The following is a 22,590-nucleotide window of genomic DNA, read 5'->3' as shown; positions in this document are numbered from 1 at the left end:
GCCAGGAGGTCCCCCAGGGCTACACGGACCGGCGGGGGCTGAGCCGGGGTGAGCGCGGCGGGATCTGACGCGGTGGGACTTCGAGCATCCGTGCCAGCTTCCCCACGTTGCCGTCTCGGCTGGGCAGTCCGGCCGGGAGACACCTGTCACCACCCCCTCTCGGTTCCCCAGCTGGGAGCTGGGAAGCGGGCTCCCGCCTCCCCTTGCGCCGCGCGGTCCCGCAGCACAGCTCGGGGCATCTCGGCGCCGGGCCCGCCCCCTAGGGCTGCGGCGAGCTGGGCGGGGGGGCGCGGGGGGCTGCGCGGGGCGTGGCAGGCCGGCCCCGGCGCTCCGGGCCCCCTCCCCCGCCCCCCTGACGTCAGCCCCGGCAGCCGCGAGCTCCCTCACTTGGCTCTCGCCCTCCGGTCGGGAAGCATGGGGACGTCCGGGCTCATCTGCGCCTTCCTGCTAGCCTCCTGCTGCTGCTGTCGCCGCGTTGCGGGTGAGTGAACTAGCTGGGGGGGCCCGCGCCCCGAACGGCCTGGCCCGGGAATCTTCGGCGGAGCGTGCCCGGGAGCAGAGCCGGCATCGAGGCGGGGACCCGGGCTTTGCACTGCGGCGTGCGCTCCTCCTCCCCAAGTCTCGGGCACCGAGCGCCTTGCGCGCGTGCAACTCTTCTTTGCAACCAGTTTGCAGCTCTATTCCAGACCGTCCTGGGAGCCGGATTGGAAAGGCGGGGGGCTGCTTCTTGGAGCGGGAAGGGGTGGGGCCGAGTCTCTTGGGGTTCTGGGGAGAGCTTTTCCTCAGGTGCTTTTTCTGGGGGCCCGCGTTTAGAGCTTTGGCGGGAGACGCAGCTACAGTGCATCCCCCAAACCTGAATTCCGCGCTCGCCTGTTGCTGGAAAAGGCAGCTCTCTTAGCTGGAGGGGATGCGCCGACCCCTCCTTCTCCCGCCTGGGCTTTGAGCCAGGCTGGAGGTGAGCGAGAGGGGGAGGAACGGCGGCTCCCGCCCCAGCAGGGCGTTGGCAGGGGCTGGAGGGCGGTGTGGGTCGCCTCGCGCCTACCCGGGTGACGGGATCACAGGTGGCAGGGACGAAGGATCGAGGATTCCCAGAGCGGAAGTGCCCAGACTTGTTACACCTCCGGGAATGGGACCACATTCAAGTGGAAAATGCACCCTTGCACCTCGGAGTTTTTCTCTGGAACTGCCCAGGAGCCCAGCGCTCCCAGGTTCATGGTGCCCTTGTATGGCCCGCAGCGGTGTCGCGTTTCTCTTGGCTCCCTTTCCCCGGTCCCAGCCTCTCTTTGGCTGGGGAAGGGGAGGTCTGGGAACTAGGGTGGCCTCATGCCGGTGCTGACAGCCCCTGGGGTACCCTCGGCTGCTGCCTCCCAAGCCCTTCTGGGGAAAGGGCTAAATCGGGCTCCACAGCTGCAGAAGGTCCAGCCCCACCCAACCCTGCCCTTCTAGCTCTGGGGAAAAGGAACTAGGGATCTCAAGCTTCTGCTCTGGTTGTAGACCACTCCATCTGCCCTGCTTGTCAGCCCAGGGCAGCCACCCAGGCACCCGAGTCCGGCCAGATGGTATGGAGTGACATCACCTCCTCGCGGGGCGGGCAGCACGCTGGCACCACTGACGTCACTCCTGCTCACTGCCTGGTCCTTGCCCTGACCCCTTCCCTGACCTCAGGGAGAGATTCTAGCCCCTCCATGACTCTGACCCCTCCACACGCACGAGGCTCCCGAGATGGGGTCCCTTGAGTGTGTGGGATGTTCACAGCGGTGCTGCTGAGGGAGTAGGAGATAAGGGTCTCCTGGCCAGGGTTGGCCCATTGGCTCTTATGGGGATTTAGGGAGGAGGCAAAGGGGAGAGTGATGTCTTCTCCGGGTGTGGGGACATAAAGGGCCTGTGTGCCCAGGCCTGGCACATGCCTTGCATTCCCACAGTCTGAGCTCACCCAGAGAGGAGGGGGCCTGGAAGGAAAGTGGCCTTCCTCTTGGCCCAGGGCCTGGGTCACCCCCTGCCAGCCCCATCTGGGAGGTTCCTGGTGCTCGGGACCACCCCCAAGTCCAATGACCATCCCCAACTCCCTTGAACCAGGAGAAGGCTGACTCGGGCTTGAGGGTAGAGTGTTTGAGGGTTAGGAAAGGACAGGGTGCCCTTCAGATCCTGGAAGTGGCAGGAAGAGCAGCTGCAGCGAGCGGCTGTGAAGGGAGGGCATGGAGAGCAGCTGGAGCTGACAGCTGCTGGGGTGCCCCCCCCACCAGGTGTGCCTGGAGAGGCGGAGAAGCCCGCGCCTGAGCTGCTGGAGGTGGAAGTGGGAGGCACGGCCCTTCTGAAGTGCGGCCCCTCCCATTCCCAGAGCAACTTCAGCCACGTGGACTGGTTTTCTGTGAGTGCCCCAGAGAGGGCAGCAGGGGGGGCAGGCAGAGGCCCCGCCCTTCACGGAGCCCCAGGACCCTCACCTCCTCCCCGCCGCCTCCCCACAGGTCCACAAGGAGAAGCCAACACTCATCTTCCGGGTGCGGCAGGGCCAGGGCCAGAGTGAGCCTGGGGAGTACCAGCATCGGCTCCACCTCCAGGACAAGGGGATGACTCTGGCCCTGACACACATCACCCCCCATGACGAGCGCATCTTCCTGTGCCAGGGCAAGCGCCCCCGGTCCCTGGAGCACCGCGTCCAGCTCCGGGTCTACAGTGAGTGCCCCATCCCTGCCTTGTGAGCAGTGTGGGTCCCAGGAAGTGGTGGTCCATGCACCTCCCCGTTTCTCTCCCTTTCTAGAAGCTCCTGAGGAGCCAACCATCCAGGTCAATCCCTTGGGCATCTCTGTGAACAGTGAGGAGCCTGAGGAGGTGAGATTTGCCAGGGTGGCCAGGGGGTGGGCAGGAGCTAAGGCGGGGAGCCTGGTGGGGTCTGGGGCAGGGAGACTCACACCCTGTCCTCCTTAGGTTGCTACCTGTGTGGGGAGGAACGGGTACCCCCTGCCTCAAGTCATCTGGTATAAGAACGGCCGGCCCTTAAAGGAGGAGAAGAACCGTAAGTCACCCTCTCGGCCCTTAAAGGCCGTGCTTATGGCACCACATGAGACCTCCTTGCATTTTAGTTTACTTTTTCAAGTACACAAGTGAGCCTTGAAAATAGCTCATAAGAATTTAAATCGTACAAGAGTTCCCTTCGTGGCTCAGCAATTAACGAATCCGGCTAGAAACCATGAGGTTGAGGGTTCGATCCCTGGCCTCACTCAGTGGGTTAAGGATCTGGCATTGCCATGAGCTGTGGTGTAGGTCGCAGACATGGCTTGGATCCCGAGTTGCTGCAGCTCTGGCATAGGCTGGTGGCTACAGCTCCTATTAGACCCCTAGCCAGGGAACCTCCATATGCCACAGGTGCGGCCCTAGAAAAGACCAAAAAAAAAAAAAAAGAATTTAAATTGTACAGGAAATCTAGAAGGAAAATTTCCTGCCTGCCCCAGACCGCCCCCTGAAGAGTATCTCTGCTGTCAGTGTCTGCTCATGATTTTTATTTACTTATTTATTTATTGTTTTTGTCTTTTTAGGGCCGCACCTGCCACATATGGAGGTTCCCAGGCTAGGGGTTGAATTGGAGCTGTAGCATCTGTGGAGCATCTACACCACAGCTTATGGCAACGCCTGATCCTTAACCCACTGAATGAGGCCAGGGATCGAACCCCTGTCCTCCTAGATACTAGTTGGGTTCGTTAACTGCTAAGCCGTGACGGAAACGCCTCTTGATTTTTAAATCACTGCAGTGGTATTTGTACACATCCTTGAATATATGCCTACGTGTGTTTGTCTAGAGCAGACAATGAGCAGTACAACTGCTGGGTCGAAGGGTTGCAGTCTGCATTTGTACCTGGTCCTCCACAGGGGGGCTCCCCTGCCATTCCCCCACCGAGGTTGGAGGTGGAACAGAGGCTGAGCCCTTCTCCTCTCCCTCCCTGCCCAGGGGTCCAGATCCAGTCATTCCAGATCGTGGAGTCTAGTGGTTTGTACACCTTGCAGAGCGTTTTGAAGGCACAGCTGGCCAAGGAAGACAAAGATGCCCAGTTTTACTGTGAGCTCAGCTACCGGCTGCCCAGTGGGAACCACATGAAGGAGTCTCTGGAGGTCATGGTCCCTGTTTTCTGTGAGTACTGACCCATCGTGTTGGGGCTGGGCCCTGGGGAAAGTCCTGCTCACTCCTCCCCACCCAGAGCAGGCAAAGCTTTTAGGCTGAGAGCTGCCCTTTCGGCCTGTGCAGACCCGGCGGAGAGAGTGTGGTTGGAAGTGGAGCCTGAGGGAATGCTGAAGGAGGGGGACCGCGTGGAAATCAGGTGTCTGGCTGATGGCAATCCCCCACCCCACTTCAGCATCAGCAAGCAGGTGCGGAGAGCTCCGTGCTGGGTGCAAGTGGGGATGCAGGAGTGGCTGGAGGTCCACTCTGATCACCTGCTCGTCTTCTCCCAGAACCTCAGCACCAAGGAGATGGAGGAAGAAAGTACCGATGACAACGGGATCCTGGTCCTGGAGCCCGCCCAGAAGGAGCATAGCGGGCTCTACGAATGTCAGGGCTTGGACTTGGAGACCACAGCATCGCTGCTGAGCGACCAACAGGAGCTGCTGGTGAACTGTGAGGGGCTGGGGGCCCAAGACAGGGGGACCAGGCTGAGGCAAGAGGGAATTTGCCCCACCCTGCCCTGCCCTACTTGACACGATTGCCGCATCCCCAGATGTGTCCGATGTCCGGGTGAGCCCCGCAGCCCCCGAGAGCCAGGAGGGCAGCAGCCTCACCCTGACCTGTGAGGCAGAGAGTAACCAGGACCTTGAGTTCCAGTGGCTGAGAGAAAAGGTACCCAGGTGGGCCCGGAGTTGCGGGGCAAGGAGCCATAGGGCGAGTGGGCCTGGGGATGACCTCTGACCCGTCTCTCCCCCCAGACAGGCAAGGTGCTGGAAAGGGGGCCTGTGCTCCAATTACGTAACCTGAAGCGGGAGGAAGGAGGAGGCTACCGCTGCGTGGCATCTGCGCCCAGCGTGCCTGGCCTGAACCGTACCCAGCTGGTCAACGTGGCCATTTTTGGTGAGGCCCTGGCCAGAGATCACGTGGCCCCTTGAAGCCACCTGGAGTTGGGTGGTTTCAAGCCCTTTGGGGACCAAAAGCCATCCACTGCCCTGGGGTCCTCTGGTGGGGAGGGGGCAGCAGGCTAGCAGTTTTCACTCTTCCGAGCTCTCCTGCAGGGTCCCCATGGATGACATTGAGGGAGAGGAAGATACGGGTGAAGGAGAACACGATGCTGAACCTGTCCTGTGAAGCCTCAGGGCATCCCCGGCCCAGCATCATCTGGAACGTTGATGGCACGGTGAGCAGGCCTGTCTCGGCCTCCCAGACTCCAGGGCCGGACACCCTCCCCACCCGCTGAGCGGCATCTCCTTCCCCGCAGGCCAGTGAGCAGGACCAAGATCCGCAGACTGTCCTGAGCATCCTGAGTGTCCTCGTGACCCCAGAACTGCTGGAGACCGGTGCCGAGTGCGTGGCCTCCAACCTGCTGGGCAGAAACATCACCAGCATCATCCTGGAGCTGGGTAAGGGCCTGGTCCTGCGGAGTGGGCCAGGGGCAGGCTCGGGCAGGGCCCTTTCCTGTCCTACCCCCATCCATTGAATGTCTCTCACCCCAGACTCCAACAGGACCAATAGCCTCAGCACCTCCACCTTCAGCCCTCCTGCCAGAGCCAACAGCACCTCCACAGGTAAGACGGGCAGGCCCAGGAACAGGGCCAGGGCCTCCTCATTCTGCCCTGACCAGCCCTGGGGAGCTCCGTCAAGGGCAGTGAGCAGCGGCCCATCCTCTCTCAGCCCTGCACTGAGGGGGCAGCCATGGTAATGTGGCAACCCCGGGGCAGGGAGTGACTGAGGCTGTCTTTGTGGAACAGAGAGAAAGCTGCCGGAGCCTGAGAGCAAGGGCGTGGTCATCGTGGCCGTGACCGTGTGTGTCCTGGTCCTGGCCGTGCTGGGTGCTGTTCTCTATTTCTTCTACAAGAAGGGCAAGCTGCCGTGTGGACGGTCAGGCAAACAAGAGATGTAAGCCTGGCACCCCGCACCCCACCCCATCTCGTGCTCCCAGCTTGCTGCCTCCTCAGGGACTGTCCCCTGCCAGCCCCGTGCCCACTGGCCCCTTAGGAGCAGCAGTGGGACACTGGGTCTGAGCGCTCCCAGCTTTACCGCCACCACCCAGCTTCCATCTACCACACCGCCTCCCTTTCATGCGTTGCCCTTCCCTGAGCTGGTCCAGAGCACCTCAGAGCCCGTCACCACCCAGTCCGACATCCCTCCCGACCAGCCCCCTTACCTTGCCCCTGAGTCGCCAACCTCTTGCCTCCCTCCCTCCTCCCAGCACGCTGCCCCCGTCTCGTAAGAGCGAATTTGTAGTTGAAGTTAAGTCAGATAAGCTCCCAGAAGAGATGGGCCTCCTTCAGGGCAGCAACGGTGACAAGAGGGCTCCAGGAGACCAGGTAGGAGACAGTTCCTGTGGCCAGAGCCTGACACCTTTTCAGGGGCTGACGGTTTCTGAACACTAACTCTGCCCTTCATCCTTCCCTGTTGGAGATGGGGAGCAGGCCCCGCCTTGCCTTCCTAACACTGCTCACAGATGGTAGGGCCAGGCAGGTGCTGAGGGACCCTGAGAAGGGGTAGCTCCCAGGACTGAGAGCAAGACCCGCCCCATCACCTGAACTGTGCCAATGGCTCATGTCACTAGGTTCCTAGGTATGAAGTGGGACCCAGTTCAATTTGGGGACCTCTACTCTCTTTCCCTGCCCTGCCATTCCCTGCGCTTCTTCCCTTCAGGCTGCTGCACCTAGTTCATCAGCTGCGGCTTCAGCCCCTCCTCCCCTTTAGCGCTCACACCCTGAACCCCGGTCAGTGTCTCCAGGTTCCTCCCTCACGTCTCCTCATCACCCATGTTTAGGGAGAGAAATACATCGATCTGAGGCACTAGCCTGGCGACTCACAAGGCGCTCCCTCCCCGGCCTGGAACATTTCCTGTTCCCTGCTCACCCTGCCCCTACCCCAGCACTCGGGATGGTCGCCAAAGCCTCTGAAGTGGACCAGAGAAGAAGCCCCTTCCAGCTGCCCCGCAGGCCGTTTCAGAGGGCACACAGGCTGGGACCCAAGCCGTCCCGAGAAGGACCTCACACGGCCCTGGAGGCCCTCTCTTCAGGGACCTGTCCACCACTACTGTCTCAATCTGTTGAGTGACACTCATGCCAAGGAGGGGGCCTCAGTATCCCAGAAGTTTCTTGCAGAACATGTTTTCTCTTTACACGTATTGTGGTTGTAAATACCTGTTTTCTACCAGCAGCCAAATTAGGTAGCCTATTTATCATGAGCTGATTTTCCGCTCCAGGGCTGGCTTCATAGTTCAGTTCTATCACTGAAGTGAGTGAGGATGCTGCGAGCCCAGGCCTCTCTCTGCTGGTGAAGCACGTTGCTCAAACTGGTTCTAGAGACCCCAGCAGTATCTAGGAGCAGCCCCCTGCCTGCCTTTGGAGTCGCTTTTGCAACACTCCTCTCCCTAGCAGGAGCCAGGACCTGGAGGTGTTTCTTAAAAGATATGCTAGGTATATCTCACTGTCCCTGCAGTGAGGAAGCTGGGTACCACTTTCCAGAGTTAAGGCCATTGAGCCCAAGCCCCCACGCCTTCTTCAGGAATCAACCTAAGACTGAATGCTAGGAGTTTGGGATGGAAATAAGGTCCAGAGTGTCCTTTATGAGGACTGAGGCTATAGAGTTATACCACCACCAGACTTCTACAGACTGAGCTAATGGGTCTAGACCTTAGCAGAAGAGAAGGACCCTAATGGGAGAATGGTACTGAGAGATGAGAAATGGGCCTGGCTAGAGCTTTGGGGGTGTGTATGTGTCTCTGTGTGTGTATGTGTATGTGTGTGTGTGTGTATATATATATGGTTTTGTTGGGGTGTAAATTTGCAAATTGTTTCCTTTTTATATATGTATATATATATATGAAAAATAAAGCTTAACTGTCCCAGAAATCTTATAATGCTGCGTTTTATTCATCATGGGTACCATAGCAGCCTGGGGCCTCCAGAATTGGAACTGCACCCAAAGGAACACAAAACCCTTTGCGCTTGGGAATAGGGACAGGGTTACCTCTGCTTCTGAGCAGACAACTCAAGCTCTAACACAGGGGATCATTTTATTACTCAGCAGCCAAGCTGCTCTAGGCAGCTTGCAGGGCATGGTGGGCTATTGCCCCTTTCCTGTCACTTAGACTGCCCTCAAGGTAGCAAAACAGGCTTCTGGTGATGAACCAGTGGGCCTAGGAATCTGGCCCTAAAGCTCCCCAAGGTATCACACCCTAGCCCACGAGTGAGCAAGAACTCAGGTCTGCTACAACAAAAGAAACTTTATTTAAAAATATTTTTTACAGACATGGGTGCCTGAAAAAGCTCTTTAGTTAACTGTGTATGGAAATGAAAAAAATTAATAAATAACATTAGTATAACAGAACCTCTAAACATTAACACATTGGCAAAACAAAATGGACTTAAAATGAAAATGAATCTTAAAGCTCTGCTATTCTCTGTAAGAATATTTACCTTCTGTTTTTCTTATTCTTTACAGGTGAGAATGATTAAATACTGCTAATATAAATTTTTTTATATTAATGATACCTTTTTAAAATAGTCCACAAAAATCTCATCTTTCATTTTGTTTTATTTTTAACACTGATATACAAATTGGGACTCTTCATTCTGGAGAAAGCATCAAGTTCTCTCCAGCCCCACCCAGGCCAAGAATGTCAAAATTGTTAATAAGGAGGACTTTGAAAAGAATGGTTTCTATCTCCCAATGCTTTCTTTATTAGTTAAAGGCAGGGAAGAACTGAAAAAATGGAAAGAGAGAAAATGTCATTATACAGAAAACTTTCTTTTTCTTTTTTTTCCTTTTTTTTTTTTTTTTTGGTCAAAATCTACAGTGGCCACAATACTGAGGACCATGTACTCAGTTCTGGTACATGGTCCCTGCTGCCTTTCCCAGGGGAAAACTAGCCCCTGCAGAGGGCACCAGCTGCTTAATGCTCTATGTCTGAAGTTTTCAAAAGAAAGGAAAGCCAAGTCCAAGTGAGAGGCAGGAAGTCCAGGCCAGCTCAGGATCCAGCAAAAAGAAAAGACAAGACAAACAAACAAAAAACCTCCCCTTCTCAGGAGAGTCCGCCCTACGTGTTTCTTGCAGTTGGGTCATTAATAGGATCAGGAGTCCGGGATACTTGAAATGGTCCAGAGTATACCTGGAAATCATGGAACATTCTGTCTCATCTTATGGAACACAGAACATTCAACCTGAAAAACTAAGATTCTGACTGGAACCAACCAAAGGATCCCAGGGCACGATGCTCATTTCTTCCAACTAAGCATCATGGCAGGGAGGAGGGGCCGCTGACATGCTGCACCTGTGTGCCACCTCCCCAGCCACAAGGAGCATTTCCTCTCCCCTAGGCTGGAGGGACGAATGACACTCAAGGTAGAGGAGCTAAGACTCTGCTATTTCCATATTAAGTCCTAAAATGCAGCCTGGGATACAGTGCTGCCTTAGAAAGGCACAAAATGTTTGGCTTTTTTTTTTTTTTTTTTCCTCAGTGTGCTAAAAATTGTTTTGTTTTGAATAAAGGAAAATGATATATAAGGTTAAAAATCCCAAGTCACCACAGTCAGAAAGCAGATGTAGGAGGTACCTCATAGCTGCCATGCCCCTGTCACAAGTTTCAGCAGAAGGTCAAGGCCAAGACACTACAACAGTGCTGAGAAAGGCAGGTCAGGAGGCATCCACTCTCACGGGCACTGCGCCCATGGGCTCACGCACCCAGACAGCAGAAGGAAGAAGCCAAGGAAGAGAAAACGTGCTCTCTGCCTCTTCAGTTTCCAGACAGCCATAGCTTGGCTACCCTCACCCACAACAGGGTCAGAGGTAGGTAAGGAGGAGGGAACCAACACAAAGGGAACGTCAGCACACACGTTAGAGTGCGGGTGTGGACGCACAGTCACCCTGCTCCAGGCCTGGGCCGAGCAGGGAGGTGGCACCGGCCTGAGGAGGCTGAGAGAGCGGGCCCTCAGCAGTGCTCCCTCGGCCTCTCAAACTGGTTCTGGGGCAGAAGGAGAACCTGTGGAGGCCTTGCACCTCTCACATTCAGTCTGGGGACTGAATCAAGAATAGGGGGACGGGCAATCAGAACTCTGCCGATTTGTTCAGCTGCCGAGTTAATAGAGGATCTGGGGATGGCTTTCAGCCTCTGCTCTCTACAAACAGAGGGAGTGGTCAGCCACATTTTTCTCAAGCACAGAACAAGGGACGGGGCAGCGAGACCTCCAAACAGTTGTTAGTCTGTTAGTCAGCAGCTGGCCCTTTTGGCACCACACTTTCCAGCCGCCTGCAAATGAGCTTCCTTGCAGGCCTTGCTCGCCCCGCCCCGATTTCCCCACCTACTCCTGTGCTACTTTCTGGAACCCAGAATTACTGGTATTTCCCTTTGAAACCAACCCAGATTTCCCAGGACACTGCGAAGGCAAGTGGCACTGCTGTCCCTCTGCTCCCTAATTCTGGAGCCTAGAAGAGAAAGACTATCAAACACAAAGGCTGATGCACCAGCCTTCCTCATGTGTCTCAGTGTCTATCTTTGGATTATTACGTTACTTCTGTATATATCAAATGACTCCAGTAGTCTAAAAAGTTATAAGTAATTATGAAATGCCTTAGTAACGTAGGACAGACTCCAGGATGAGATAAAAAAGATCAAAGGATTCAGGCAAACAGAAGCAGGCTTTTTAAAAAACCAAAGGAATAAAGGCTTTACTCTATAGGACTACAAGGGGAGCAACTAGACAGGGAAGATAAAGGCATCCTGTCTAAAACGCTCTCAGTAAAACTCTAAACTGGAATCTATACCTAATTTATATTCTGGCAATTGTCCCAACTTTATACATTTTACTGGCAAAGTAGTTTCTGAGGTACCTAGGAAGGCCTGCCCAACAATATTACCGCAGAGCTCTTCGCACACAGGAGAGACCAGATGAAAGAGGAGGAGGGCGTGGCGGGCCGCCAGAGGCCAGGGGCCCACAGAATGCAGCTCATCTTCAGCACTAATACCTGAAGAGAGCCATGGGGGGGGGCCCCTACAGTGGATGTGTGATATACTCTCCAAGTAAAATGAAAGAGACCTGAGATCGAATGAAGGCTGAGAAATGTCACCTAAGAATAGACCAGCTCCAGAATAGGAGAAACTGGTCCTAAAGAGGGAGGTAAGAAATCTTGGATGCCAACACTCATAAAGGGAAGGAAAATAGGAAATAAAGAAACAAAGACGACAGGAACCCAAGTTAACTTAAACCTAAGCTTTTCCTCAGTGTCCCACAGTCCCAAGCCTGCCTTTCCACTCTCAAAAAAGCAGTATGGTAAGTTTTACGAACTAAAGTATTTTAGGGGATCTTATCACCTCCTCTCTGAGAACCCCCCCACCCCCACGTCTCACCTGAAGAAGCCCGTCGCTGCTGCCCCATGTGGCAAGGAGACTGGTCAGGGGTCGATACCTGACCAATGTGCTGGGCTGATTGTAGTCTTTCTTGAGAATATGAACCAAGAGACACTGAGAATCTGTTAAAATGGTGATCCCTTAGAGCTGGGAGGCCGTGAGGACCTGAGGACTGGGGTGCCTATTTTGGGGCCATGCATACTGGCAAACAGGCCGACAAGCAGGACAAAGCACTAGCTGCAAAGTGTCTCAGCTCCACAGAATCAACTGTACTGCTCATCCTGGGTTCTAGGAAATACCCTGCATCCTTATGACCCCCTCCTTCCTTTGGCTTGAATACTTCTGTTCCTTGTATCCAAAGGATTCCTCAACAGGACGGTCTTGACCTTCTTCCATTGTTCACCCTCCTCCATGCATTAAATGACTACATGCATTTCTAAAGAGAGACTGCTAGCATAGACTGAGATCAAAGCATCATAGTAATGTTTTAGGCTAGCTGAGAATACTTTAGATTGAATTTCTAGAGTCTAGGAGGATAATAATGTGTTGACTTTGATACTAAGTTCTAGGATCTCTAAGCCCCATACCCCTAAAGATACAGGCTGAGGGTTTTCTTTGTTTTGTTTTTGTTTTTTTTTTGCTTTTTTTGGGTTGTACTTGCAGCATATGGAAGTTCCCAGGCTAGGGGTCGAACTGGAGCTGCAGCTGACGGCCTACATCACAGCCATGGCAATGCAGTATCCAAGTTTGTGACCTACACCACAGCTCACACCAACACTGGATCCTTAACCCACAGAGTGAGGCCAGGGATTGAACCTGCATCCTCGTGAATACTAGTCAGGTTTGTAACCCTCTGAGCCATAAAAGGAACTCCCACGTTGACATTTTTGAGAGCTGACTGAGGTCAATCTATTTTACTGCCTGGCTCTTGGAGACCAAACAACTAGTTGAAGATCAGGACCCAGAGACAGGTGTCCAGCCCTTCTAAGACATAGGATTAGCTGCAAAGGTTGTTGAAAGATTGGAAAACAAGTTCCAAATAGAACAGGAGATGGTGATAGGAAAACTTCCTAATAAAGGGGATTAGAGGATACAAGCAGCTCAGGAAAAAGATCAAGGAAGGCACTAGAGTGGAAAGGGGGCTGTAGGCAGATGTTTTACTTAAACATTTAACTGCCCCATGGTGCGACTCTGAGCCAACACACCAACCTACCAAACAGATTCTATGGGAACACATAAAAATGGTGGGTTATCTTAACACAGAGGACTCTCCCTGACATTGTCAAAGCTATAGGAAGACAACAGGGGTTAATGGCAGCATCTTGAACTGATTTTTAACCAGGACAGCTCTATAAGGAAATGTATGTCTAGATAAAAGAGCTGTGAACATAAACTGCACAATCTTATTGGAAACAGCTATTTTAGGGCCAAATGCACGTGCTAGATAGCCCAAGTACAATCTCCCAATGTCAGTAAGTCACCACGTGGCAGCAGGGGAGAACACAGAGCTGATACTTCCAGTTCATGGTAATTACTCATGAACATTTGCTGAATAAACAAACGCACTGTCAGAGCCAGGCCAATGGTCAGAATACCATTATTCCATGGGCAGTGGTCACTGCAATGTCAGAAAGCCTGACAGCTAAGAAGGATGACTTACAGTTTGGGAAGGGGGCCTACACCCCTCTGCCTCTCATGATGTGAGGTAGAATAGTCTGCATTAAGACTATTGCTGATGACACACAAAAAGGTCTAGATACTTGTTAAAGGGAACATATAGCTGGTCCCTACTTTGCAAGCAAATATACAAAAATTCATGTGTAAGACTGCTGATTGGACCATAAAATATATGTTACTTTTCTATAGAGGAAATACATTTTAAGTATGAAGAATAGCAACCGCCTAATTTTTTAAAAGACCCAGAAACAGCTAAATGATACTAATGGTACCATCCCACACCCTAGGCCCTAGTGTTAAAAGTCTGTATGAGAAGCAAAAGGACAGAAGAATGTCAGGACATGTAGACTGGGGTGGGGCTAGAAAGAGGGGACGAGAATGGCATCCACAGGTGTTTGTCACTATTTATATAAATATCAACAAATGCTGAAATGATAAACTGCCTCATCTAACATTTACCTAAAGGGAGGTATATCATTGAGCCCACAGGTTTTTTCCGCCTTGAGAACTCTTGACTTTTAAGGAAGGAGTACGGCAGGGGCAGCTGATTAAGTACTGCCAAGCAGCCACCCAGCAACAAGGCAGGCTATTAAAGCAACCCAGGGAGACATGGGGAAGCAAGAGACTGGGTTGAATACAATAGCCTAATGCATTTGAGAAAAAGGAATACATCCAAGTGGTTTTTACCTTACCCACGGAGAGTTAAGAGAGGAGGAACCATTCGTAATCAAGAGGGGGAAGGGGGATGGGTTTGCCAAAAATGGCAAAACTCAAAATAAAGCCCCTCTGTGAAAGGGCAGTTTTAGTTAAATTCAGAGCAGAGCCAAAGAATTAAAAACTACCATACAAATGGGGGATGAAGAATGGGTTAGTGGTGCCTTAGTTAAAGGAAAACTTAAGAAATTAAAGTTTTGGAAATAGTCGCAAAACAGGGGCCACGCGAAAACTTTCCTGGGGCTCGCCTGGTAATCTCAGGCATGGATGTAGGCAGGACCTCTGAGCACCCAAGGAGAAAACCCCTCACAGAATGGTCCAAGACCCTGAATGCCTGCAAATACTCGGCCAACAAGCTAAGAACCAAACCAAGCAATGGTGCACGTGTTCAACACAGGGTGCTGACACCTAGTTTTGGCGCTGACCTGACAAGCCTCACGGGTATTCAGGAAAAGAAAGGAAGAACTTGCCTTTTTAGCCTATGCAAGTGAGGACATATCTCCAAAGAAGATGATTTTGGATGCACTTTGAAAGATAAAAGATATGCAGAACCAGTGCTTTGTTCTCTTACTAGATCTTCAAACTATGGGCAAACTACAGACAAGGAAAAATTTCAGTGTGGACAGGTATGCAAAATGCTGCCATCTTTTCTAGTTCTTTGTCTAGGCTTTCAACATCTAGACAAAGTGCAAAACTGAATGTTACCCCAAGTGAAACACTATACTGGCTTTTAAAAGGAGACACTAGGTTACTATTTCCTACTCACTGTTGCTTTCCTCTGCCCCATCCATCCTGCTTCAGGCTGATCTGCACCTGGTAGGGGCTGTCATTTTTTGCATGTAGAGGAGACACTGGGTAACCATGGCAAGTCAATAAGAAGTCCTATACTAAATACTCTGGGAACATAAATGGATCTAAGGCAAGAAGATAAAACCAAAAGACCTAGGAACAGCTGAAAGCCAAAAGAAGAGTTAGAAAAAGTTTTAGGTCCAAAGATGACAAGATGGGAGAGAAAACAGATGTAAGAAGAGTCATTTCTGTTTAGATCTCAAGCAAAACCATGATTTAGATTGTAAGGAGGGGAGATGTATCAAAAAGCAGGCTTGCTTCTGACAAGGAGGACGGTTACACCCTGCTAGGAAGTCATTAGGAGGCTCTGAGCGGTGAGCTAAGTGAACTCCAGCGGTCCCTGGGCAGTATCTGCCGGAGCAGACCAAGGTGCCCCACGCCAGACTCAGTCTTCTTTATGAACCTGCAATGGCACAAGCTACGGGGCTTTTCACATGTCTGACTACGGGAAAGTCATTTACTATACCCAGTGTGGTCTAGTTACTGTGGGAATGCAGTCACTCAAGAGTACACAGGCCCTAAGATGGAGAAGAAAGGGGAAGGAAAGGAAGAAGGAAAGGTTACATTCCCAAAGCCATAGGCACAAGAGAAAAGCAAGTCGCCAGGCGGCGCCAATGCAGGGTTGGTGCTAAGTATCGGCAGAATGCTATGCTACCATGGGTAGTTATCCCCATTCCCTAAAGAGCAAAGAAAAAAATCACTTCTGAAAATATAACCTGGCTCATGTTCAAAGGGAGATATCCATATAAGCTGAAATTCATTCACTATTTTCCTCCCTATTTTGTGCATTTACGTATAACAAGGTAAAGAGCATATGAATGGAACTTCCTAAAAGCTTCATGGTATTTGGGCCAGAAAGCCATGCTGGAAACCAGTGTTCTTCCCATTATGTAGAAAAGCTCATGACCTACATTCTGACACATAGCTGGCACCAAGGCAACTGACTCCCACAGACTATTTTCTGGGGAGGGCATGGAATGTATTTGAAGGCCTCTATCTCAAATCAGTCAATATGTAATTAAGATAATTAAAACATCTCTTCTTAAAAAACAGATTCAATGTTCCTATAGAAACAGTGCTTTGGAGTGACCAGTGTTAGCTGCTAGTATCAAACAGGACCATAAGGATAGAGCGACAGTACACTCCCCCACCCCCCCAAACTATCTACCAAACAAACCAACACCATCACACATAATAAAGAATGTCCTATAAGCAGCTTGGCTTCAGTAAGGCTGGTCATAGCAAGCCCACTGCCAATGACAGATACCAAGGAGGAGGAGAAGAGAGAGAGAGAGGGGGGAAAAGACAGATGGAGGGTGTTCTAAAAATATAAGACTTTAGCTATGCACATGATAATCCAAGCCAAAGGGGAGTGTTGGGGTCGTAATAACCACTGGGGTTGGCTATAAAACCACAGTAGATGGGAAGTCTTTAAGATTCCTTCCTAAACCTCTTGTGCTAATTCCCTGCAAAGGATTAACACACACAGCAGGTTAATCTTTTCATCACAGGACACACACAACCACAGACAGACAGACAAGACACACACCACCACATCCTTAACCCAGGAAAGTCTGAAGTCCTCAATTAGGATTTACAGCACAGTACTTCTCCTACTGCTTTCTGGATTGTTCCCCAGGTAGGCTACCACTTAATAAAAATCCACACTCTAAGTGGGGACCGAAGGACACCTTCAAATGCACTCTCAAAACAAATAAAATAAAATAAGAAAATATTCTAGCTGCTCCGTTCTCATTCCACTGCTTTGAAATTTTGGAACCACAGATGTGACACCCCACAGACAGGGCAAGACTGTGAAGTCTCCAAAGGAACCTCTCTGCCCTTTCAGGTGCTACTCGAGCAAGAGCTCACGGCTCCTCGGTCCTCTGACTGGGCAGGGACGGGGTGTGCTAGGTGGCTACATGGGCAGGAGAGGAAATGGAAACAAATTCCCGGAGGATATTTTTGGCCATTTCAATGTTGTTGTGGGCAATGACCAAAGCCTTCTGAATGTCCTGGTAGGAGTACCCCTGACTCATGAGGCTCTCGATCTCACTGGATAGCTGCGGTGAGGCGGCGGCGGCAGCGGCACTGCTCTGCTGACAGCTACCAGCTTTTCGTTCAGAGTTGATTCTCCGAGGGAATGGTTTAGGAGGCCTCTCAGGAACTTGGGAACCCTCAGTAAAGTCTAGAAGAATTAGGAAAGAAAACATTTGCAAATCCGGGGGGGTAAATGCTCATCTAGTAACAGCGCCCTAATACCAAGATACTACTGACCTACTGTCAGGCTGGGTTAAACAGGTTCAAGGGTTTTTAGTCCTCGGCCTCCTCCCTCTCATAGCAGGGCAATTTTCTAAAGACACCAAGCTTCGGCCTTATGAACAGTGACCACCCTGCCTTCTGCACAGAACATCTGCCGCTGCACCACGCTTTACACTGAGCAACAAGGTTTCACACAAGTCATTGCCTACATTCATTAAAAACACTTCTGAGGGGTCAGAGAAGAGACTAAACTTCTCTTTTTACAAGTAGGGAAACAGGTCTAGGTTGCAGTGAAGAAACATTAAATAAGGATGGGGGTGGTGGGGATCTTATCCTGTTTGGGCAACTGGATACTATGTATCTTTTTCACCAGCTGTTCTGTAAGCCCTCTTCCATTTCCAGAAGGACAGCAACTCTGGCTGCTGCCCTCCCAGGCGGCCACAGATGCAAGCAGAACAGCCCTTAACAGTCAAAGCCCAAATGCCGGCTGGCTCCAGAGCTGGCACCCCTCCTTTCCAAAGTGACAGGGCCAGAAGTCAGCAATGGGTCATCTGAACCATCAAGCTTCACTGCCACTATCATCAGGCCCACTCAGAAGAGCCAGAAATCCTACTTCCTCCTAGTACAGGAAGAGCCAGCGTTTACAGAACAACCCCATTTCTTTCTCTTTTTCTTTCTTCCTTTTTTTTTTTTTTTGTCTTTTCTAGGGCTGCACCCGTGACATATGGAAGTTCCCAGGCTAGGGGTCTAATCGGAGCTGTAGCTGCCGGCCTACACCACAGCCACAGCAACGCCAAATCCAAGCTGTGTCTGCGACTTACACCACAGCTCACGGCAACGCCAGATCCTTAACCCACTGAGCAAGGCCAGGGATCAAACCCGCAACCTAGTGGTTCCTAGTTGGATTCGTTTCCGCTGCGCCACGACGGGAACTCCTGGAACAACCCCATTTCTAAGTCTGGCAAAAATCCTCAAGAGTCTGACTAAACTTCCTAATTTGGGACCCAGGAACAGCCTTCCTCCCAATGAGACATAACTTCTATCTAGTCTACTACTTCTACTCGCCCACTACCGCTAGCTACTAACTCACTGTCACCAAGCAAGCATCTGTTTCGGTATAACTAAGGAGCCATACAGCATTTCAGTAAAGCCCAAGGCAGCCTGGGGACTCACTTGTGGTGGGTTCACCTTCCAGAGACAGCCACCCGAAGGAGGAGCTGGCATTGGAGATGTCGGAGAGCGTGCGGCGGGCCAGCACCGCGGGCACAGGTGGCTTGGGCACATCATAACCATCCTCTTCGTTTTCGGATTCCTCAGGGCCAGTGTTGGCATGGGCTGTGGCCAAATTCCCTTCACCTAGAAAATAGTTTGTGCAGTTATTTCATTTTTCTAATGTACTTCATCTTCTAACACATTTCCATACAGGGGCATCCATTCATTCAAACACATTCAGAATGAATTACCGAATATCGAAAATTCACTGTGGGCTAAACAGGGTGCAGTCCCATGGGTAGAGAGAAAAGAAACAGGGAAAATGAAATCCACACCAGTTCTGCAGTGCTACTTCTCTGAATATGTCAAAAGCTACCCTTGCCAAGGTTAATGTCCAATAATGCCCATGACTCAAGTGCTACTTTACAGCACTCACTTAACATTTCTCTCTGCATTTCACCTTGGAAGATCAGCCAAAGGGCCCTGGTGTGTGTACTGCCTTCTTGAACTTTCAGTTTGGTAAGCTGCTTAATAGGGGAATTGAGTATTCACCACCCACACAAGAATTTCATCAATGTTGAAAAGCAATAGGAATAAGAGAGAGCTAGCTGCCAGCACTGCAGGTTTAGGCCATATAACACAAAAGATGAAAAACACAAAAGGAACTATCTGTGCGAATGGGTAATAAAAGAGAAAAGGAGGTTTTACTGCCATGGACCAAAGATATTTTGCAAAGAAAATTATTTAAAAGAATATTCTACCTAGATCAAGTTTTCATTGGCCAAACGTTACAGGCTCATTCCTCCAGCACAACAATGATTGCTAAAGTAGCAGGATGACTACTCACCAAAAGTACCACTCTCTGTGACAGATGGTGCCGCCTGGGAATGAATATTATACATTGCTTCATATGTACAGCTATCAATCTGCAGGTCACAATCACTTGCTCTGAACCAGAAGGAAAGTGGCATTATGATCTTCAGAAACAGAACTCCATTATCGCAAACTTATTAAGATTCACCTGCTCACAACTACTCTAGATCTTGATTCTATCAAGACAACATATTCTCCTTTTGCCAATATCACTAATAAATATCATAAGGTTGATTCTTCTTATGAGTAATAGATGTGTATGTTTTGAAATTACCGTGATACTGAAGAAACATTAAGCAGAATTGCTTACAGCTGCAAAAGGCTTGAAACATTAGGGGTTACATACATTTTTCTGTTTTATTTCTGGCTGGATAATGCTGTGCAGGCGGCAAGCCAAGCAGGTGAGTTGGTGTCAACTGAATTCCTAAATAGGATTGTTGTGAACCTACCGTGAACTCTGGGTTGTTTCCAAAGGCCATTTCACTTCTGGCTTTTGAAGTCCCACAGGCCTGGAGGAGGGAGTCATATACTCTGTGTCCTCTTCACTTTCACACTTCTCCTCCGGTGGCAGCTTTGGCACAGGAAGCGGTCTGGAAGATAAAGAGTAAAAAATAGTAAAAGAAAACAAAAAGAATGAACTGCTTTGCAATCATATGAAATAATTTGAAACTCTACTTGAGTAGAAGAAATATCTGATACCCTAAGCTGTCCGAGATATGCCTAGTGAAAAAGAGCATGTGCAGTGTGATGCCGTATACACAAGAATGGCAATGAGCGTACAAGAAGTTGCCAATTACTGTCTGACTCTAGGTAGTAAGATTATGCATAACTCTGATTTGATTTCTTAAGCACTGCTTATCTGTATTTCCTAAATATTCTTTAAGGGCTGCACCCAAGGTATATGGAGGTTCCCAGGCTAAGGGTTGAGTTGAAGCTGTAGCTGCCGGCCTACGCCACAGCCAGAGCCATGCTGGATCCAAGCTGTGTCTGAGACCTACACCACAGCTCACAGCAACACCAGATCCTTAACCTACTGAATCGGAGCTGTAGCCACCGGCCTGCATCACAGCCACAGCAAAGCAGGATCCGAGCCGTGTCTGCAACCTACACCACAGCTCACGGCAACGCCGGATCGTTAACCCACTGAGCAAGGGCAGGGACCGAACCCGCAACCTCATGGTTCCTAGTCGGATTCGTTAACCACTGCGCCACGACAGGAACTCCAAAAGTTTTTAAAATTTTTATTTATTAGTTTATTTTTTCTGTTTTGGCCAACCCACAGCATATGAAGTTCCTGGGCCAGGGATCAGATCTGAGCTGCAGTTGCAACCTAAGTCCTGGCTGAGGCAACACCGGATCTTTAACCCACTGTACCAGGCCAGGGATTGAACCTGCGTCCCAGCGTTCCCAAGACACTGCTGATCCCATTATCCCACAGCAGGAACTGCTTGAAGAACTTTTTAACCAACAGGAAGAAATGTCCCAGATATAATGCTAGGTTAAAAAAAAAAAAAAGGAAGATGTGAGTTCAATCACTGAGCCACCAGGGTTTGGAACTCCCTGTCTCTGTCTTTCTAAAGGAAGTTATTTGGCAGAATAAAAAAGATTCCAAAGGAAGTGTGGGGAAGCAGGAAGAAATGAGGAGAACTAGAGGATAAATACGTGGGAAGTTTCAATGTCCAAGGAATGTTAAGAGGCATTGATTCAAAGTAGACTCTAATGAGTAAACAGTGCAAGTTGGAATCCCTAAGACAACTATTAAAAGAATATTAAGAATGAAATAGGGAGTTCCTGTTGTGGCTCAGTGGTTAACAAATCTGACTAGGAACATGAGGTTGTGGGTTCGATCTCTGGCCTTGCTCAGTGGGTTAAGGATCCGGCGTTGCCGTGAGCTGTGGTGTACGTTGCAGACATAGCTTGGATCCCATGTTGCTGTGGCTCTGGCTTAGGCTGGTGGCTACAGCTCTGGTTAGACCCCTAGCCTGGGACCCTCCATATGCCTCAGGAGAGGCCCTAAAAAGGGTAAAAAGGCAAAAAGACAAAAAAAAAAAAAGAAAAGAGTGAAATAGTACAACAAAAAAATACTTTAATCCTAAGAGAGTAAGTAGAAAAAATGAACAACAAAAAAGATGGGGAAAATGGGGGAAAGAGTAGGAACAAATATTTCAATTATTTTATTTTTTCTTTATTCGAGTATACTTGATTTACAATGCACAATGCTGTGCCAATTTCTGCTGCACAGCAAACTGACTCAGTCATACATATATACTTTTTTTTTCCCTTCATTTTTGGCTGCCCTGCGGCATATGAAGCTCCCAGGCCAGGGATCAGATCCAAGCCACACTCACGACCTAAGCCATAGCTGTGGTAACGCTGGATCCTTAACCTATTGTGCCGGGCCAGGGATCGAACCTACATCCCAGTGCTCCCAAGACACTGCTGATCCAGATGCAACACAGCGGGAACTCCACATTCTTTTTTTATGTTATTTTCCATCATCATCTATCCCAGGAGATTGGATATGGATATAGTTCCCTATGGATATACAGTAGGACTTTGAATATTTCAGTTATTTTAAAACAAAGAAGACTAGACTAGATATAAGGGGAAAAAACCCCAATAAATATATACGGCTTATGAGAAACATACCTTCCATACGAGAATTACAGAAAAGTTGAAAGTAAAAGGAAGGAAAAAGATAATGCAAACATTAACTAAAAGAGATCTGATGTAGTTATTTTACTATAAGTCAAAGCAGACTAAGACTGGTGAGAAGCAGAAATGGAGAGTAAATGGAATCATAAAAACAATTATCAATTAGTCAATTATTCTAACTTTCTATGTACCCTAATTACATAGGCTAACTACATATACAATACAAATGGACAGAACTAAAAGGAAAAAAGAGAGATGCACAGTTATAGGGGAGAACTTAACACATTCCTCTTAGTATCTGATAGAATGTGTAGATTAAAAAAAAGAAGGGATACAGTATATTTGAATACAATTTACAAACTTGATATATTCAGAATGCTGTGCCCAACAACCGCAGAATACATACTTTTATGAAATGAAGGTGATAATATGTATGGAATTTACAATCTTCCAATGTTTGAATATCAGACAACACAAAAATAGCCCATAAATGGGAAATCATATATTTTGAAGCGAACAATATGAAAACATGACATATCAAAACTTGTGGAATGCAGATACAGCACTTGTTACAGACTGAATATTTCCTCCCCAAAATTAACATGTTGAGGCCCTAATCTCCAGTGTGGCTGTATGGGCTGATGGGGTATAGGAGGAGGTAATTCAGGTTGGATGAAGTCATGCGGATGGGCCCAATTCAACAGGATTGGTGTCCTTCTAAGAAGATACACCAGAGAGCTTGCTGTTGCTCTCTATACCTCAACCTGTGTGCATGTATCAAGGAAAGGCCACGTGAGGACACAGTGAGAAGGTTATGCAAGCATGCAAG

At 49.8% G+C, this 22,590-nt stretch overlaps 2 protein-coding genes across 5 annotated transcripts in view; one reads left to right on the top strand and one right to left on the bottom strand.

The window, feature by feature from the left end:
* The first annotated feature begins 368 nt into the window (after positions 1-368).
* Positions 369-8,030, top strand: MCAM (melanoma cell adhesion molecule). 2 transcript variants are annotated; one of them, XM_047752163.1, is made up of 16 exons: positions 369-481; positions 2,244-2,368; positions 2,466-2,673; positions 2,759-2,829; positions 2,926-3,013; positions 3,944-4,123; positions 4,238-4,359; positions 4,444-4,606; positions 4,707-4,825; positions 4,912-5,053; positions 5,212-5,333; positions 5,415-5,556; positions 5,650-5,721; positions 5,905-6,052; positions 6,366-6,483; positions 6,939-8,030. In XM_047752163.1, the coding sequence occupies exons 1-16, from the start codon at positions 415-417 to the stop codon at positions 6,966-6,968; spliced, it is 1,917 nt and encodes a 638-aa protein (XP_047608119.1). In that variant the 5' UTR covers positions 369-414; the 3' UTR covers positions 6,969-8,030. The 2 variants fall into 2 exon arrangements, with proteins under 2 accessions (XP_047608119.1, XP_047608120.1); XM_047752164.1 differs by lacking the exon at positions 6,366-6,483.
* Positions 8,031-12,278: 4,248 nt separating this feature from the next.
* CBL (Cbl proto-oncogene) overlaps positions 12,279-22,590 on the bottom strand; it is an 87,232-nt gene continuing 76,920 nt past the window's right edge. For all 3 annotated transcript variants that reach the window (XM_047752385.1, XM_047752388.1, XM_047752387.1), the window contains 4 exons: positions 19,556-19,696; positions 19,081-19,181; positions 18,195-18,377; positions 12,279-16,947 (listed from right to left, as the gene is read on the bottom strand). In XM_047752385.1, coding sequence (XP_047608341.1) covers positions 16,670-16,947; positions 18,195-18,377; positions 19,081-19,181; positions 19,556-19,696 — 703 coding nt within the window. In that variant the 3' untranslated portion in view covers positions 12,279-16,669. The remainder of the gene's footprint in view (positions 16,948-18,194; positions 18,378-19,080; positions 19,182-19,555; positions 19,697-22,590) is intronic.

Source organism: Phacochoerus africanus, chromosome 11 (genome assembly GCF_016906955.1).
Source record: "Phacochoerus africanus isolate WHEZ1 chromosome 11, ROS_Pafr_v1, whole genome shotgun sequence".
In the NCBI taxonomy this organism is placed as follows: Eukaryota; Metazoa; Chordata; class Mammalia; order Artiodactyla; family Suidae; genus Phacochoerus; species Phacochoerus africanus.
This window is presented reverse-complemented; position numbering and strand designations above follow the sequence as displayed.

Bases quoted from the DNA above. Each gene is read 5' to 3' on its own strand.
- MCAM (XM_047752163.1), top strand. From the start codon at position 415: ATGGGGACGTCCGGGCTCATCTGCGCCTTCCTGCTAGCCTCCTGCTGC. The intron at 3,014-3,943 runs GTAAGTCACCCT...CTCCCTGCCCAG, and splicing joins CTTAAAGGAGGAGAAGAACC to GGGTCCAGATCCAGTCATTC. The intron at 4,607-4,706 runs GTGAGGGGCTGG...CCGCATCCCCAG, and splicing joins ACAGGAGCTGCTGGTGAACT to ATGTGTCCGATGTCCGGGTG.